This window comes from Ambystoma mexicanum, chromosome 2q, assembly GCF_040938575.1.
Source record: "Ambystoma mexicanum isolate Mex_15411 chromosome 2q, UKY_AmexF1_1, whole genome shotgun sequence".
Lineage (NCBI taxonomy): Eukaryota > Metazoa > Chordata > Amphibia > Caudata > Ambystomatidae > Ambystoma > Ambystoma mexicanum.
The window spans coordinates 204,170,887-204,189,910 of record NC_090924.1 but is presented as its reverse complement, the minus strand read 5'-3'; the positions used below and the strand labels follow the sequence as shown (position 1 = coordinate 204,189,910).

The window sequence follows — 19,024 nt, the reverse complement described above, 5'->3', positions numbered from 1 at the left end:
CACTTACATCTGCTAGAAGGGTGAGCGAGTTACAAGCTCTTTCTTGTAAACCCCCTCATACAATCTTTCACAAAGACAAAGTTGTCCTGCAAGTGAAGCCTAATTTCCTCCCAAAGGTGGTTTCTGAATTCCATATCACTCAGAAGATTACCCTGCCATCTTTCTATCCTCCACCTCCGGGGAAAGAGGAAGAGAGGTTACACAGGCTGGACCCTAGAAGGGCTTTAAGTTTTTACATCAGTAGACTGGCCAGGATAAGACAAGCAGACCAGCTGTTTGTAGGCTACACAGGTCACAAGCTGGGGTTACCGATAACTAAGCAGACCATTTCCAGATGGATCATTCTAGCCATTTTGGAATGTTATAAACTGGCAGGAAAAGAGCCCCCTCAAAATCTTAGGGCTCATTCGACCAGAGGTATTGCAGCTTCATCGGCCCTCAAAAGAGGAGTGCCGGTTAAAGACATATGTGCGGCTGCCACATGGTCGTCCGTCCATACCTTTACACGATTTTACAACTTGGATTCCTCCTCCAGTCAAGAGACTAGGTTTGGAAGGGCAGTATTGCACTCTATTCATCAATAAAAGGAAGCATGAAGTCAGTACTCCCACCTCCAATAACAGAATACTGCTATGGGAGCCTATCTAAGATAAGGAATACGTCGGAGGACACAATCCCTTCGAAGAACAAGTTACTTCTTACTTTGTAACGTTCTTTCGATGGGATGTTCCTCCGACGTATTCCTTATCGACCCTCCCATCCATCCCTGCAGTACTACTTCCCTTGTTGTTGCAGCTTACGCTCCTTCAGGGTGATTAGTCTAGTCCAGACAGAAAAACTGTGGGCTACAAAACGGAACTGAGCAATGGACGCTGCGCGCGGCCTTTATAGGCAGGATGACGTCGATACGGCGGCTGTTGAGGGACATCGACTCGGCGGACGTCGACGCGCAGCGCCCTCTAGAGAAAAAATTTCCAAGGCCAGCAAAGCTGGAAGGAGATATCTAAGATAAGGAATACGTCGGAGTAACATCCCATCGAAAGAACGTTACAAGGTAAGAAGTAACTTGTTCGTCTATATTCCTGTGTATGTGCATTGCAATACTTACCTGTTTTTTTTAATTGCTATGAGTTAGTCCAAGACATAAATAAATAATTGTATTTTTATACCTTCTGCCCAAGTTGTGTTATGAGTTCTCTGTGTGTGCTTAACTGAACCATTTACCACCCTCAAGTGTAAGCCTTGGTGTGCAGTCACACTACCCAGATAGTTTGACTAGACATTTGTCTCTATCCCTGTTCACTAGAATAGGGTGGCCTCTCAAAATCTGTCCACAGGTCTGGGTCTGGTAATTCATCTGAACACATAGCATAGCAGTTGATCTCATAAATTGGCCCTCCCTTTGTCTATTTCATTGATTTCCACCATGCACAATATGCATTTGTACGGGTTTTAGTAGATTTGTTGCTCCTGTACAATGGACAATAGGTCCTATTCTATATCCCTCCTGAACTCATAACGAATTGGTAGCCTGTTTTACGTGCAAATAGTGACATATTTATTATGCTTCATATGGCACACTACCATAATTGCAATTTCTTGTTTCCAGTTTCTAATGTTTACCTGCCATTCCAATTTTGTGATTTGGTAGGACCTACATTTATTTATTGTATGCCTCTTTCCCTGACAAAAGCATTTAGCTTTCCATCAAGCTCTGAGGTAGGGGCGGGCATCTTGATGTTTTGTCCTACAACTCCTATGATCCCTCTGCTTTGACCAGGCTAACTGGGCTGTAGCTGGCAGGAGCTGTAAGCCAGAACATCTGGAGACTTGCAGTTTGCTTAAGTCTCCTCTGTTCCAAAATGGATGCTCCAACTAAATTAAGAGACAATTAGGGGCACAAGACACTTGGATCAGATTTTAAACTCCCAACAGCAGTTCATTACTTTCTCTAGAACACGCCTTTTTGTTACACAAGTTATTTGTCTTTTCATTTAGTGTTTTGAATCAGTAATCGATCACTGAGGACATGGCTTTACCACAAGATATTTAACAGTGAAAATTACACCGGAAGCACCCATTTCAATATTAAAATGTCGATGGAACTGTTTATGGAACATTTGTTTGAATTTTTTAACCTAGTGCACAGTGTTGGGTCAGAAATTGTTTTTAGAGTTTCCTTGAGTCCTGAGTCGCCTACAGCTTCTTGCTGGCTTCTTGTTTTTCTAGACGTTTTGCTGTCGGAAGGGCTTCTACAGTCTCCCTGTAGCTGCAACTCACTGATGGTTTGCTGCCCTTCGTGGACCATGTAGCTACTTGAGCGGTCCTGGATTACCCTATTTTGTTACTGGGTTAGTTTTGCTTGTATTTGATGGCGATTTGACTACCAAGGTATTTAAAAATCCTACACTTTGGCCATTTTGTTTTGTGGTCTTTGTTTGGTCCACACAGAGTGGCCAAAAAAGCAGTTTTGCCTTAATGGTTCTATGCAGAGTGTGACAAATCCTTGGATGTCGTCCCTTCTCCTATAGGGGGTATCCCTTCCGATGAGGGCAGAGAGTTGATGCTGCTACCCCAATGCTGGTGGTGGTACTCAGCGGGTTAACCTCATGGGGAGGGATTCCCGCCCTAGGGCACTAGGGACGACTGTCCAGGAAGAACGCAGTATGCCCAAAACATATACCCACCTCCCCATCCTCCTACCTCCCATAACCCTGCACACTTCCATGTACCTCTTTAGGGTAGATGACCTCACTGTAAAGTACTGGGATGAGAAAGGGAAGGGACTACTTATGAGGGTCATATACAGAAACTGGGACAAAGAGCACAAGTAACCCAGTTGAGAATGAAAACCTCAATACCTAGACGAAGAAGAGGTGCAGAGCAATGCAGAGTGCACAGCGGAACCAACATGTGCGCCCTAGACAACTTGGAACAAGTAGGTCCAACCTGATGATAAATGGGATGAAGGACTTCACAGGTTGTCAGACCATTCCTGGAGGAACCGGTAAACTCTAAACAAGCTTGAGTAACGGGGACGCTGGGAGTGCCGAGACCAAGAAACCTGTCCGCCGTCAGGTGTCCCTGACAAATCCACCGTTGTCGGACCAAAGGAGGCAAAGACCAGGGCAGCCAGCCCACTTGGGGAGCTGGTGTGCTCTGTGAGCTGGAAACATGCAGCCCAAGGGGCGGGGGGGGGGGGCTGCAAGGCCATTTTAGCCCCTGGAGAGACTGCGAGAAGCCAGAGCGGGGAGGAGAAACACATTAACAGCTGAAGGAAGCCAGTAAGAACCCTGAAGAGGTCTGGGTAGCTGTGCAGTCGGTGGGAACCCTGAAGGGCATAAGTCACACAGAACTGGTTAGGGACCCACACCTAAGAACTAACTGCTTCCAAAGTCCTCTTCATAGTCACAGTACCTGGCAGAGTAGTGAACCAGGTGGGCTGTGAGACAAAATCCGAGAAAGTCCTGGGGATTGAAGACATTCCATCTGGTGTTTGTGAAAATCCTAAGAAAGGCCAGAATACGCTACTCCTGCCCCTTTGTGTTTTTGAACCTTGTGAGAAAAGCCGAGGGAAGGCGGTCATTTGCGTGGCATTGTGAGAAGCCTAAGAAAGGCCTGGGTTAGGGAGTCATTCCCCCTGTTGGTGTTTGTTTATTGACTTATAATGCGCACCAGACCCAGAGGTAACCGGACCCAGCAAAGACGAATATGCAAGGCTTACAAAGTTACAGGAATCTCGAAAGGACAATGTTACAAACTTTACAAGGATGCATCAAATTTACAGTAGTGCATAAATTTACAATGGTACAGGGATGTACGGTATATATACTTGCAAGTGCGAGTATAGGCAGGTGATTGCAGGTAATTAATATACAAGATGCAAGGTTAGTATGCTATATTCAAGTTGGGCATTAGTTGATGGACTTCTACAAATACATATATATACACTCCCAGTGGGCTAATGTTGTGACTACAGGTTATTAGAATTGATGTTTAATGAAATTTCTTCTGAAGTGTAGGAACGGTTGGTCAGCTCTAAAGTTGTGTGGCAATGCATTCCATAGTTTGGCCGCTGTCACTGGGAAGCTAATGCTGCCAATTTTGGCAAGTTTAAATCTGGGTATTAACAGACAGTTTGAATTGACAGTTCTTTTCGGTCTATTAGAAATGTTTCTCTTTTATTTTTTCCATCCGGTAACTGGGTGCTGCATTATTTAGAGCTTTGTGGGTCAAAGAGATCATTTTTAGGTGGATTCTATTAGCAGTTGAGAGCCATTTGTACTGGCGTCTGAAGGAGGAGATATGTTCTTTTATTTATCCCAACTGCCGCTCTAAGGGCATTATTTTGAAGGATTTGGAGCCTTTGGGTGATGGATTTGTTGGCAACGATGTAGGGTACATTACAGTAGTCTAGTCGTGAGAGTATTGGGGCTCTTGCCAGGATCATACAGCTGTCATTAGATAAGAAGGGTTTACCTGCTCTTATTAATTTACAGGTATAGGCTGTAGTTGATGCTAAGGAGTTGACCTGTTTAGTAAATGTCATGGCAGAGTCAAGGTAGAAACCAAGCGTTTTTACTTCCCTCGAGACTTTAATGACGTTGCCGTCGATGCTGAGTAGTCCTGCTCTAATTTGTTGATTTTTGCCTGTGAGCCCAAGATGATTAACTCTGTCTTATCATTCAAGCAGAGGCCGTGGGATGCCATCCATGCCTGAATGATAAGATACACCCTATTTACCAAATCCTTGTCTCTATTATGATCCCCGGAAAGTGGGAGGAGAATCTGTGTATCATCTGCATAGTTAGTGTAGGTGATACCTAGATGGTCCAAATCATCGAAAAGGGGTTTGGTAAATATGTTGTATAGAGTTGGGGAGACACAGGAGCCCTGGGGGGCTCCACATGTGATAGGTGTAGGGTCTGCTGCTGCTGAGGGGGAGAAAACTCACATGGTTCTCTCACTCAGAAAGGATTCTATCCATTTGATAGCCTGGGTGGAGAAATGAGCAGCAGAGTCCAAGTGTCTGCAGAGGACCTTGTGGTCCACGAGATCGAATGCAACTGAGAGGTCAAGTAAGAGGAGGAGTGCCGTCTTTTCTTGATCTCTCAGTTCATCTATTTGGGTCTTTAAGTCAATGAGGGCTGTTTCGGTTCCATGTAATGGACGGAAGCCAGATTGTCTGGCTCCCAGTAGCTTCTGTAGTTCAAGGTATTGTGAACATTGTGAAAAGCTGGAGAAAGACCAATGGAAGGGAGTCATTTTCTTGGCATCAAGGTTTTGAGTTGCACATTTTCTTTATTTGTGAACTGAGACTTTTCAATATGGAACTTTGTATTGTACCCTTGGAAGGGATTGCAACCTGGGGAAGGAAGTTGTTGCCTAATGAAATGGTCCGTCCAGACTACTGACACGGTGGTCTGTTTCAAAGAAGGGAGACGTTCTTATGTATTAAGAAAACTCACCAACCTTAGTTTAGTTAGTGTAAGGGAAGGAAATATGTTTTGACACAGGATGGTGGACCTTTGGTTACAGACATTCTGACATATCCTTAGCATTAAGTTGAGGCAGGGAAACCCCTCTTAGTAATAAGGGCCATGTAGGGTATTTCCTTTATTTTTCTCACAAATGAAAGTCTTAAGCAACAATCATGCCACCTTCGAGCCAATCTCAAGATCTCTTCTGTTGGGGTTTCTCTGAATAGTCACCTGGATGAGTGCTGCCTCTTTCACTCGTAGGACATGTTACAGCTGTCATTATATTTTAAATACCTGTAATTTTATATTAATTTTTGGTGTGATAAAATGCTGCATTTCACTGCCTGACTCCATGTGATTTCCTTTCCCTACAGGTTTTAAAATTGTTAGGTCCTTTCCAGACCCTAACTTGTAATTCTAATCTGCTTTTTTTCTAAAGCTCTTGCCAATTGTAGAAATGTCTTATTAAAAAAAGGGTATATTTTTTAATGCATTTACTGTGAATTATGCGGTGTCAAGCGGCAATGGCTATTTGTACTTTATATCAATCCCCCCCTCCCCCCTAAAAGTGCAACCAGTTTGCTTGTTTCTGTTGTGAGAGTATTAAAAAAAAATCCTGGTAAAAATCCTGTCCACTTACAAAGGTTTGTCTTCTTGAACACCTATCCAGCGTACTTGAGAATCTCTAACATGCAGAATATCTAAAACGTTACCATACACACCCATTCTCTCTCCTGGATTGTGCTTCATTCACTTGTAGCAAATGACTGCTCTATAGATAACTGGAATATACCTTTCTTGATGCATTTTCTTTTGTTCTCTTACCCCCTGCTATTAAAAAGTGTGTACATAGTCCCTCATTTGGTAACTGCGGCTATTTGAGTGGTCACTCTGCAATACAATTCAACACCAGTGAGAAAATGTGGCGCTTTAGATGTGGAGTTTATGGATTCTTTTTGATGTTGTAAGAGGAGTTGAATACTTTTAAAGTTGTCGTTGAGTGGTATTTAGCCTGTTCAGAAATAGCCACATTCTAAACCTCCTGCTTTTGTCCTACAATATCCATGTGTGTTTGGTTGGGCGGTTACCTGATCAGGTGCTGATGTATTTCACTTGGTCATCAACATATGGGCTGTTAATTCCATCAATGGCCCTCTACTACTCGAGGGAAACTAATATTACACATTGTATGCTTTTGTAGCTCACTTTTATGAAGTGTAGCCGCCTTGAAATGATTCTTTATGAAAGATGGATCCACATGCATAGTTTGTGCTTTTTTCTGAAGGATTTCTTTATCTCTTAATCCATAATGGAATTTAAATGAAAAGTTGTTACTATCTGATCCAAAAGCCACTTCAAACTTTATATTCACTAATTACTCAATGACAACTGATGACAGTCTGCAGTTTTTTCTACTTAATGCTCACATTTTCAAATTTTACTAAATCTATCTTTCTTTTTTATTAGTCTTATGCAAGATCCACTGCAGTTATGTCAATGGTTGGTTACATCATTGGTCTTGGAGATAGACATCTTGACAATGTTCTCATTGACATGACGACCGGGGAAGTTGTTCACATTGATTACAATGTTTGCTTTGAAAAAGGTAAATGTTTTTAGTATTCAACATTTTTTCATTTTGCATTTTTCAACCTGCATAACCCTATGACGTTCGTGAAGTCAGTCATTTGAATGATTTGCATTTGGGAGGAGCTTGAGATCAACCTGGAAATGCGTGTGATTCAGTGTTTAGATTATTTGTACAGCACTGAAATATTAAGCTTTTTATAGTAGTGTGCCTTTTGAAAAACTATTTTACCAAATAACTAAAACTGTTGAGCTGGGTGTGTAGTAAATGTAGTACGATGTGGCACTACAAATCATGTATGAGACAGGCATTCTGAATTATAACACTGCAAGAAGGCTGTGGCTTGACTGCTTTACTTTTTTAGTTGTGTTTATTGGCATTTAAAAAACAAAACAATGCAACAGAACCCCACAACCACCGCTTGCCTCCTCTTCCCCCCCCCCCCACCCTCGTTTTCTCCCCCTACCTGTAGAACTGAACTTGAAAAAGCACATCCGGTAATCAGTGTCGGGAACATGCACATTGGGTGTAGAAAATGTAAACTATATCCAAAATTCTTAGATTCTGTGGACATAACTGATACCGGTATGATAACACCATTCCCCAATGAAGAGGGTCCCTCAAATGCCCCTCCTCACCCCTATGAACATGACGGCCCGAAGAGTCAAGAATGCACGAAGCAAATTGCTGTTTGGACAGCCCCGAGGAGGGCCAGTGACATTCACATATGCAAACAGATATTCTCTTAAACAGCCATTCAAACCTTATCCCGTCAATGTCTTTATGGATAAAGGTGCCACTACCCTGATCATGGATTCAAATGCCTCGATGGATCAGATTGACCCAGAATGGAAAACCATTGTGCTGATGTCATTAGTGACACCATGACATAGACACGTTAGTCAGAAGCAAAATCACAGCCATGCACAACACAGACACACGTGCCCACACGAAGAACATGCTTGCACAGTTCTGTAGAGGACAGATACATATACATACTGTCAAAAGCTTGTATTTTTCTCATTAGCCAAGTGCAGAAACGTTGAACGCAAGGCAAAACAAGAGATGCAGAGCAAGCTTGAAGACACTTAACACATCTAACCCTATGGAACTACAGGATCGTATAAGAACCCTGGAAGAACCGAATACTACTAACCTATAAGAAACATAGCACTGTTTAGATATATAAAAATCATAGTATAACTATAATGAGGTTACATGAGGCCACAAGCCGCAGGACGAGAGGCGACGAAAAGCAGAATTAGGCTGCACAGAACAGCAGGCCAGGTCTCGCAGCAAAGGTCAGAGACAAACGGCACATTCCGAAGCTAAGAGACAAGGAGCCATCTGCCGAAAAGCAGAATACATCCTCATAAATTGCAGCCCGGAGAGCTTAATTTTGCAGTCCTCCACCACGTGATGCAGCCGAGCCAGACAATGGTCATTCACCCGCAGTGGGAAGACAAACAGTTCTCAGCAACACAGACATGAAGTGAAACATGGATGCTTTAACAACACTGCAACACTGGGGGCACTCTCACAGGCAAAAGTGGTAGCACAGACGGTTACATTGCAAACACATAGGGCCTCATCACGAGTTGGGCGCTATTAGCCCTACCGCCAAACCCCCTTGGGCTATTAGCACCGGATCATGGGTTTGGCGGAACGGTAGGTCCACATTACCCGTTGGGCCCATTCGAAATTGCCCATTCCCCATTGGGCCCAATGGGGAATGTTTGGTGCTATTACCGCCGGCGGCAATAGCGCCGAAAATCATCAAAATTGCGGCAGATTTCCCCTCAGCTCAGAGCTGGGGGAAAATCCGGCAAAGTCTGTGATTCGGCGGACCCTTTATTGCGGCAGTAATAGCATTACCGCTGCATTTAAGGGTTACCGCCAAACTCGTGATGAGGCCCATAGTCTTTCTCATCACCTTGAGAAGGTGCGCTGAGAACAGAGCTGGGTCCCAGGCCTGGGGAAATCAGCTCCAGCCAATCGGGGAACAGAAATCCAGGGGTGGATGTCAGAGGGCAAGGGCCAATGGTAATCCTGCGACCCTGCAACAATGTAATAGATTGTTTCTGGGGAAGGGGCAGACAAGCCACCTGACGTGAGGACCTATAGAGTAACATGTATAGGTGCCATGCATAGGCACTACCACCCCAACTACCCAATCCGGTCTCCTCATAGGTTTTTGGGGACGAGCCTCATGTTATGACATTGAAATCAGACAAAATGACCCGACGCGGGCTTAGGAACTGAGTGTCTTGGAGATGATAGTCAATGCCCTCTATGAACCCTGTCTGTTTCTGTAATAAACGACAGTTCTAACTTGCCCTTGGTTGAGTCCTCCATCTGTGCACTGGGGAAGGGTTTGTTGGGTCCTGGGAGCTGGAACAGTGAGCTTGTAGTGTACCCCCCAGTCCCTCTGGTATACCTAAGCCAAATGCAATCTTGTGTAAACTTCACACAATCCCCATGGACATTATATGTTGACATTCTATCGCTAATATGTTGCAGATTTTTGCTAACCATTCATGTTTCATTAGGGCTGCCTTGTTCTTCCAATTCCAGGCCACTGCTAGGGTAGCAGCCAACACTAAAATCACATAAGCTTTAAATTGTGGTCTACTTTGTGGGGCTGCTTCCCTGTCCCAAAGGCACAAAAGACTCATCTCCATTCCTAAAGCAAAGTTAATTTTGAGCATATTATTAATTTAAGACATCACCTGTTCCCAAAATGGATAAATAATCCAACAGATTTCCCGTATTTGGAGAGATCTGGTTAATTTGGGTGTATTACCCCAAAGAGTTTCCCAAACCTCTTATATAAGATCCTGAACCAGCGTCCCTTCCCACTTGCATCATATATGGCCGTGTCCTGATTCCAGGGTTTTCTGTTATGATTTTATATAGGGACTATACTAGGTGTTTATCCCCCGACTGGGTGGTAATGTATTTTTCGAACTCAGTCAATTGTCTATTTGCAGCAGATTTATTGTGGAACGTGATACCCAGTGATGCAATTGGTAGTAACTTAGTCTGTCTCCTTCCCCGAGGCCAAAGTTCTGTTTACACTGTTCGTAAGACTACTGCCTGCTCTTGCATAATACCTTTTAACTGTAAACACCCCGCCTCTCAGCACCTAAAGGAGTTCCCCACCATTCCCAGGGAGAATTGAGAATTGCAGAGCAAGGGTGGGAATGGAGCAGGTATTGACAAGATCCCTTTTATTTTTCCCCAATGAATCCCATACATCTTCATCAATGCAGTGATTTCACGTGCATGCATACTACCCGGTCTGTCTGCTTTAGCAAGCCATAAAACTACTGCTAATGGGAAACCTACCACTCCCCTTTCGATTATGACACACTACTTCTTTACATCGGTTGCAAACCATTTCTTAATGGCCCTTATTTGCACGGCTTGAATAGTAATGGTAAAAATGTGGGACTGCCAGGCCCCCTTTAGATTTCAGGGACATTAGTAATTCTAGGGCGATACCCTGGTTTTTTATTGTTCCAAATAAATGCTAAAAGCTTGTTTAGTGTTCTAAAAGTCATGATGAGTAATTGGCAGAGCTTGAAAAAAATAAAGAAACCCGGGAGGGTCCCCATTCTAATCGAAGCCATCCAGCCCATCCATAATATGTTAAGGGGATTCCACCGTTATAGATCCCTTTTTGTGTTGGTTAAAAGGTGTGTGTAATTTGCTGCATATAATGAGGCGAACAACTTTCTGATGGTAACGCTCACATACTTGATCCCATCCTCCACCCACTGAAACGGAGAACGGGTCTGCGCCCTCTCCAACACTTCACCTGTTGAAGACAAATTTAAAATTTACGACTGTTTATTTTTTAGCCCTGCCACCTTGCCAAATGCATCTACCTCCGCCACCACCTCAGTAAGCGAAGAGACCAGATCCGAGAGGGCCAGCAACATATCGGCAAAGGCCATCACCTTATGCTAGTCACCTCCGAACATTATACCCTGCACTTTGGGGGAATCTCCCTCAGCCGCTGCAGAAAAGGTTCCAAGTATATGGCCTAAAATAACGGTGAGAGGGGGCAGTCTCATATTGGGTGAGCGATGATTGGCTTGTACCATTTGCAGAAACATACTCCTGAATCCCATAGTCATAGTGTGGAAGAGAAATGACCACTCCACCCTATCAAACGCCTTTTCGACTTCTAGAGAGAACAATATGGCGGGAGTCTTACTTTTGGAGATTTCTTTCTACGAGAGCACTCACCCTCTGGCTATTATCGAACGTTTTACGAGATGCAATAAATACGGGTTGATTGGGATGTATGAGATCTGGGAGCAAGCCCTCGAACCTAGTTGTCAGAATCTTTGTGTACATTTTAGCATCGATGTTAATGAGGGCAAAGCATGGGATCCTTATTACCCTTTGGGAATAGAATCACTTTTGCTTAGTCCATTGACTGATATACCCCCTGACCATCCCAAAAGATGTTAACCTTGACAATTACAGATCGGTTATTCTTATAGAATGCATCCAGGAAACAATCCGGCCCCAGCGCTTTATTCAGGGTTGTGTTTCCTATTGGTGCTATTAACTTCGGCCTCTTGGATGTCTCCTTGCTGAGATTCTGTCTTCGCTTGATATGGTCCTCAGCTTGATAGTCTAGGTATTCTCCTTGGGGGTCCCTTCCAAGGGTGATTGGATGAATATAGGGACCTGTAAAAACATTCAAAAAGTTTCCCCATTCTCTGTCACTGATTCTCCAGCGTCATTTTATAGTTAAGTTGCCTGGCCAACAACTGATCTGCTATATTCCCCTATACGTAGAAACATTGCTTCATATTAAGCAGACTCTTCTCAGCCCATTTAGCCCTCAGTAAATCCAATTGACCCCACGTTGCACTGTACCATTTCAGATTAGACCTACTCGGTTGACCGCCCCCATCTTCAGCAGGTTCCATGTTATTTCGCTGACCCCCTTATTTCTGACCGGTGTTTTGCCCCAGGAGTTTTTCCAAAAAACGTAATCGACGTTTTCTTTAATTTATGGGCGGTTTCCCCCCACACCCCAAACCACCCCTTAATTTAATTTGTTTTTCCCCCCCGCATCCCCCAAAAACATTTCGATGCACATTTTCGGCAAAACACCCGTTGGAATAACGGGTGTCAGCAAAAGGACTCGATGCCCTTTAGCATAGTCTTTCAATTGGGATTCCACATCCTGAGTGGCTGCCTCAGTTTGTCCCTGCAGAATGTATCCGACTCCCCATTGTTAAGGAAATAACCCTTGATCTTCTCCATCACCACTTCTGAGAGTACCCCATCTTTGATAACATTGTCGGGGAAAGACTGCCATAGTTGCGTAGGACTGTGTTGAATATTTAGCGATGCCGACAATGAGGCATGATCGGACAGGGCAATAAAACCCACTGCCACCTCATTCACTCTGCCCACCAAGTGCACAGAGACCCAAATATAATCTGAGTGAAAGTGATCTATGTACGTGAGAATAAAAAGTATATCCTGCCTCACTGCCCTTACATGCACGCCAAATATCCCTTAACTCCAAATGGGAAAATCGGTCTTTGAGCCTGTGAGATGGGGGGGGGGCCCCCCCTGCAAGCCTGTCCCACTACGATCTATGTCCGGGACCCAAGCTAGGTTGAAATCCCCAGTCAAAATGTTTCTTCTCTCTCTTTTTAAATTTTTTTCCAATTCTGCCATAACTGACCTCAAGTATCCATCTCTTCCCGAATTTGGGGCGTAAACTGTAGCAATTGTGTGTGTGTGTGTGTGTGTGTGTGTATATGTATATATATATATATATGTGTATATATATATGTGTATATATATTTCTGATGTTTGTTAATCTGCTTAGAATCACAAAACATGCTGTTTCAGATCCCTTGTTATGTGGCAGGTCGAGAGGTGACGGTACGCAAAGCAATGCGCTTGCTAGGGATGATGGCGTCATGTATTTATTTGGTACCTCACGCGCGCTTGCGCATGCGCCCAATGCAAGAGTGGCTTTACAGCCAGTGGTGTCAGGCCAGCGGACAATGGGACGATCTAGTGGTGGTCTCGCAGGCCTTGGTTCTCTCGCTACGGTGGTGGACAAAGGAAAACCTGTTATTAGGGAAGACTTTTGCCACACCCGCAGTGGAAGCCACTCTAACCACAGACGCATCCCTTACAGGATGGGGGGCTCACCTATCCCATCAGACTGCTCACGGAGTGTGGACTCCGAGTTTAGCATCCAAGCATATAAACCTGCTGGAACTACTAGCGGTGTTCAAAGCACTGAAAGCCTTTCAGGAACACTTACAAGGGAAGACAGTGATGGTCCTCACAGACAGCACCACAGCCATGTACTACCTCAACAAGCAAGGGGGCACTCGCTCTCCAGGACTGTCCAAGCTGTCCCAGAATATATGGAAGTGGGCTATCAAACACAACATGTTCCTACTATCACAACATGTACCAGGGGAACTCAATCTGTTAGCAGACAAACTCAGCAGAGATTTCCCCCTGCCCAAAGAGTACGAATGGCAATTGCACGAAGACATCGTCTTAGACGTCTTCACGCAATGGGGTTTCCTGGAAATAGACCTGTTCGCAACCCTGGAGAACTCACAATGCCAAAGTTACGCCTCCAGGTACCCCCAAAACCAGTCCAAGGGGAACGGTCTGTCGATGCAATGGTCAGGGAAATTTGTTTACGCCTTTCCCCCGACTCCCCTCCTCAACAAAGTGGTGCACAAGATGCACCAAGAGCAGGTTACCATGATACTAGTGGCCCCAATGTGGGCCCGGCAGCCATGGTTCGCTCACTTGATGGAGATGTCCCTATCTCCCCCAATGAAACTTCCCTGCCCGTACAACATGCTGTCACAAGACAAGGGCAGGACACTGCATCCATGCCCTCAGACCATGAACTTAGCAGCCTGGCTCCTGAGATCATAGAATTTGGACATTTACATCTCCCTCAAAGATGTATGGACATCCTCGGGGAAGCCAGAAAACCTAATACTCGCCACTGCTATTCTAGCAAGTGGAAAAGATTTGTCATCTGGTGTAGAAGTAAGAACATCAACCCGGTTGACTGCTCTGCCACTAACATTATTCTGTACTTGACCTATTTACTGGATTCAGGTCTAGTGTTTAATTCCATTAAAGTCCACCTAGCGGCACTTTCTGCATACACCACTTCCCAACTTAAAGTGTCGTGGTGGAAGATACCAGTTATCAAGGCCTTCATGGAAGGGGTAAAGAGAATACACCCCCCGATAGCTAACCCAGCTCCCGGATGGGACTTAAACATGGTACTTTCCAGACTCATGGGCACCCCTTTCGAACCCATGCACAAGGCAACTCTTAAAAACCTCACTCTTAAGACTGCTTTCCTAATAGCTATCACCTCCATTAGGAGAGTAAGTGAACTACAGGCTCTTTCTGTACTAGACCCCTTCGTAACAGTTCACAAGGATAAGGTGGTTCTTCGCACACACCCAAGGTTTGCACCAAAATTCATCTCAAAATTTCATGTAAACCAATCTATAGAACTACCAACGTTCTTTCAAAACCCTTCCAGCTTGGGAGAAAAAAGTCTGCATACACTAGATGTACGCAGAGCTGTCATGTTCTACATGGAAAGAACCAGAACACTGAGAAAGACTAATCAGTTCTTTGTCTCGGTGGCAGCAGGAAGAGAAGGAGATGCAGTCTCTAAGTCCACTATATCTAGATGGATTGTACAATGCATCACTCTCTGTTACACTCTTGGTAAGAGAGAACTGCCCTTCAAGCCAAGAGCACATTCCACTCGAGGCACTGGGGCTTCCATAGCATTCATTGCAAATGTTCCCCTTGAGTCCATCTGCAAAGCGGCTACCTGGAGTTCTGTGCACACCTTTACAAAACACTACTGTCTAGATGCACACTCTAGATCTGACTCCCAGGTGGGACAGGCAGTATTAAGACATCTTTTCTCTACTGTTCCTTCTCATAACCCACCGCCAACTCCGGGTACTGCTCGCTAGTCTATGCACAGCATGTGATTCTAAGCAGATTAACAAACATCTGCTTAGATTCACATGCGCCCACCCTTCCTCCCCGCTCGGATGGAAGGAACATAGACCTCCTTTCCTATATTTCTCTCTTTTCTGTACTCTCACGTATAGAAGGCTCCCTCAGGGCAGAAAAATACAAACAGAGGGACCTCGACGCGTGAGGGATTGTGGGTACAACGCACGTCACTATAGGGATAGTGTTAGACACGCCTTGTCGACGTCCCCTTTTCGACTACGAAAAACAAAATGCAATACTCCGCAGTGACCACTGGATGTCGGACCTTTGCACAGCATGTGAATCTAAGCAGATACAACCATCAGAAATGCTTTTACGGTAAGTAATGCATTGTCATATATATATTTCTGAGGCTTGTGGAATCTGCTTAGATCACATGCTGTGCATAGGCCGACATCTAGTGGAAGCTGCGGAGTATTAGTTTGTTTTTCGAAACTTGAAAATGGGCGTCGACACAGGGCGTGCCAGTAATACTATCCCTAGTGTGACGTCCACTGTACCCAAGATCCCTCACGCGTCTAGGATCCTCAGATTGTTTTTTTCCGCCATACTGGTCAGAAGCATTTTGCGGAGTCCCCTGGCCTTAGCCATACTTTTGCTAAAATATAAAATAGTAATCTATTGACATCCTTCCCCACCCCAACGTCAAACTTCGACACTCGACGCCGGCTGCAGACGTCGGCTGCTGCACGACGGATTTGGGCCTCGGAAGGCCGCTGGCCTCGGCCCGGGCCTCGGAAGGCCGCTGGCCTCGGCCCGGGCCTCGGAAGGCCGCTGGCCTCGGCCCGGGCCTGGTAGGCCGCTGGCCTCTCGGCCCTGCAAGTAGGGAGAGTGGGGGGTGGTACATACTCTTCACTCTAGGTATATAGGTACACCTTATACATTTCCTACACTTAACAGCCCGCTGCCTCAAGGTGCGTATGGAGGGTACCCCTTTTCAATTCTGCCCCAAGTGCAATCGCAAATACCCTTGAGTCGACAGGCACGCCACGTGCAATCTCTGCTTGCCGAGGGACCACCCCGAAGCGAACTGCAGAGCGTGTAGTAGGTTTAAACCTAAGACACTTAAGGACCGTTCGACGAAGCGTTGGGCCCTCCACGCCAGGCAGGCGGCCATGGCAGCGGAGGGCGCCTTCAGCGATGGCAGCGACGCCGTACTTTCGGACGGCGAGGGCATTACGGCGTCGAAAGACAGCCGAGCGCAAATCCCCGACCTCGGAAGGTCGTCCGGCAGGGCGGCTACGGGGAAGACCCCCGGCGACACAAGCGCTTCACATACTACACACACTAAACACACTAAGTCCAACCGAGACTCGACGTCGAGTTCTCGGAAAGAGGCACAGACAGAAAGGTCTGATTCGGTGTCCTCTGGGCGCTCTCGATCAAGATCGCCGCATGACTCCAGGCAATCATCCACTCTTGCCAAGAGTGCCTCGCTCCCTAGGCTAACAGAAGTTCGATCGTCGGAAGACTAAGACGACTTCCACCCCCAGGCCGCGCTCCAGGAGTCGGAGCCCGCAATTAAAAGCCAGCGAGGCCCCACGCTCGAAGGACAGGGACACCTCTCCCGATCCTCGACGCCAGGCGTCGAAAAACTCCGGAGCCACTAAGGGACAGGGAAAACATTTTTCTACGCACGGGGAGGGGGGAAAACAGCTGAAGAAACTACCTGTACATTCTTCCACACCTGTGAAACACTCCACCCCCCCTAAACAGACAGACAAACCCAGGTCTGCTGATAGGTCCACAACCAGCAAAGCTACTCAAGATAAATCCCATAGACTTGCTGAGAGAGTCATTCCCAGTTCCAAAAAATGGTCCAGTGAAGACATAGATAGGGTCATGTCAAGAATGTCTTCTTTGGCTGATTTTTATGATAAAAATCCAGAACATTTCCTCTCGTATGATCCACAAGGGGCCACACCCTCAGGCTCTACTGATCCTATCCCCCCGAGTAAGAAGGCCCGGTTTGAAACCCTGATGAGGTCTGAACCCTTCGAGGTACAACCTTACGCAACTCCATACTCACGGTATCAAGGAGAGGCTTCCTTTTGTGAAGACCAAGAATTTGGTATGATAGGAGAGCAAACCGGGACGGGCTACTATGGGGAATGTGAAGACCAGGAAGAAGAAGAGGATGACCCGGAAACATACAGAGTAGATTCCCTGGTAGAGAACGAAGCCCCGGTTACCGACTCCCCGGTCGATAAACAACCCCTCCTAAATGAGGTTCTCGCTCGCGCAGCAGAACATTTCCACATTGACACCCACGGTGTACAGGAGGAAAGGGACTTCGCAGAAGAGTTAGTGGGAGAAAGGAGGCCTGTTGCCCAGATCATCCCTATCCTTAAATCCATTCAGCGGAGAATAGATCCGTCCCTGGTGAACCCAAACCTCACCAGAGCAGTCAATCCCAGGGTTGAAAAACTTTTCAGGGCGGCACAGTCTGACCCTCTCTATATAAGAGGACATCTGAAGCCAGACTCCCTAGTTGTCACCAACACTCGTAAGAGGGCTGGGACACCCTTGTCTTCGTCAGAAGCTCCTCCCGACAAGGAGAGCAAAAAACTATATGGTTTAGGCAGGAAGGTAGCCTCAACGTCCGCCTATCAAGCAAGGATTGCTAACTCCACCACCCTGTTGGCCAGCTACAACTGCCATCAGTGGGAAGAAGTCGCGGCTCTCATAGCCTCTGCTCCTGAACCGTTAAAGGGCCAATTAGCTCGGATTTCCGCAGAGGGTAGAGCCGTGTCTGGTTGCATTTTGAAAGCAACCTTCGACGCCGCGGATAACGCAGGCAGATTGATAGCAGAAGGTACTGTTATCAAGAGACATGCGTGGTTACGGCAGTCTGGTTTTAAGGCAGAAACACAGGCATCATTGTTGGACAAACCGGTGGAAGCCGATCTGTTGTTTTGTAAGGCAGTCGAAGACGCACTGAAAAATGACAAGGACGAATACGAGACACTCAAGTCCCTTGGCCAGTTAACCAATAAACCCCCTAACCAGAGAGGGAATAGTAATTTTCGTCGCCCACGCAGCCAAAATTCCTAGAGAGGATCTAACTATTCCCAGGGGCAGGGTACACAGTGGAACAACAACCAACAGTCTACCCAGGGTTACGGCAGAGGTAATAGGAGAGGTCGTGGTAAAGGCAGAGGCAGCCCCAGCAAAGGAGGCGGCACGCCTCCACCAAAGCAGTGACGCTCAGTTCAGGGTCCCTTCTCACGCAACCCCAGTAGGGGGACGCATTTCAAACTTCACCCAGGCTTGGGAAGGGATCACATCAGACAGATGGGTGCTGTCAACAGTATCCACAGGATATTGTATAGAGCTACTGCAGCGTCCCCGGAACCATCCTCCACGACAAAGAGTACACTCCTTAGAACATCAGAAGATTCTCCTCGAGGAGATCGCCATTCTTCTACAAAAGGACGCGATAGAACTCGTCCCGGGACACCAGGTAAACAAGGGTATTTATTCAACTTACTTCCTTGTGCCAAAGAAAGACTTGACAATGCGCCCAGTATTGGACTTACGGCCTGCCAACAAGTATGTCAAGCCCCAAAAATTTCGTATGACCACGCTACAAGAGGTAATCCCCCTCCTAAAAAAGGGGATTACATGGCAACCTTGGATATGAAAGATGCTTATTTTCATATTTCCATGTTCCCAGTGCACAGAAAGTAATTGCGCTTCAAGGTGGACAGTCGCCACTACCAATTCAAGGTACTGCCCTTCGGGATAGCTTCAGCACCAAGGGTATTCACCAAGGTACTGGCGGTGGCGGCTGCACACCTACGCAGGGAGGCAATCCCAGTGTACCCTTATCTGGACGACTGGCTCATAACGGGGGAAACCCCAGGAATTTGCAGGGCAAACA

The 19,024-nt window shown here is 46.0% G+C and overlaps 1 protein-coding gene across 1 annotated transcript in view; it reads left to right on the top strand.

Annotated features, from left to right (window-relative positions):
• The window catches only part of SMG1 (SMG1 nonsense mediated mRNA decay associated PI3K related kinase), a 2,768,248-nt gene that overhangs the window by 1,406,613 nt on the left and 1,342,611 nt on the right, over nucleotides 1-19,024 (top strand). The window contains exon 43 of the mRNA XM_069647131.1: nucleotides 6,948-7,086. Within this exon, the coding sequence (XP_069503232.1) occupies nucleotides 6,948-7,086 (139 nt within the window). The remainder of the gene's footprint in view (nucleotides 1-6,947; nucleotides 7,087-19,024) is intronic.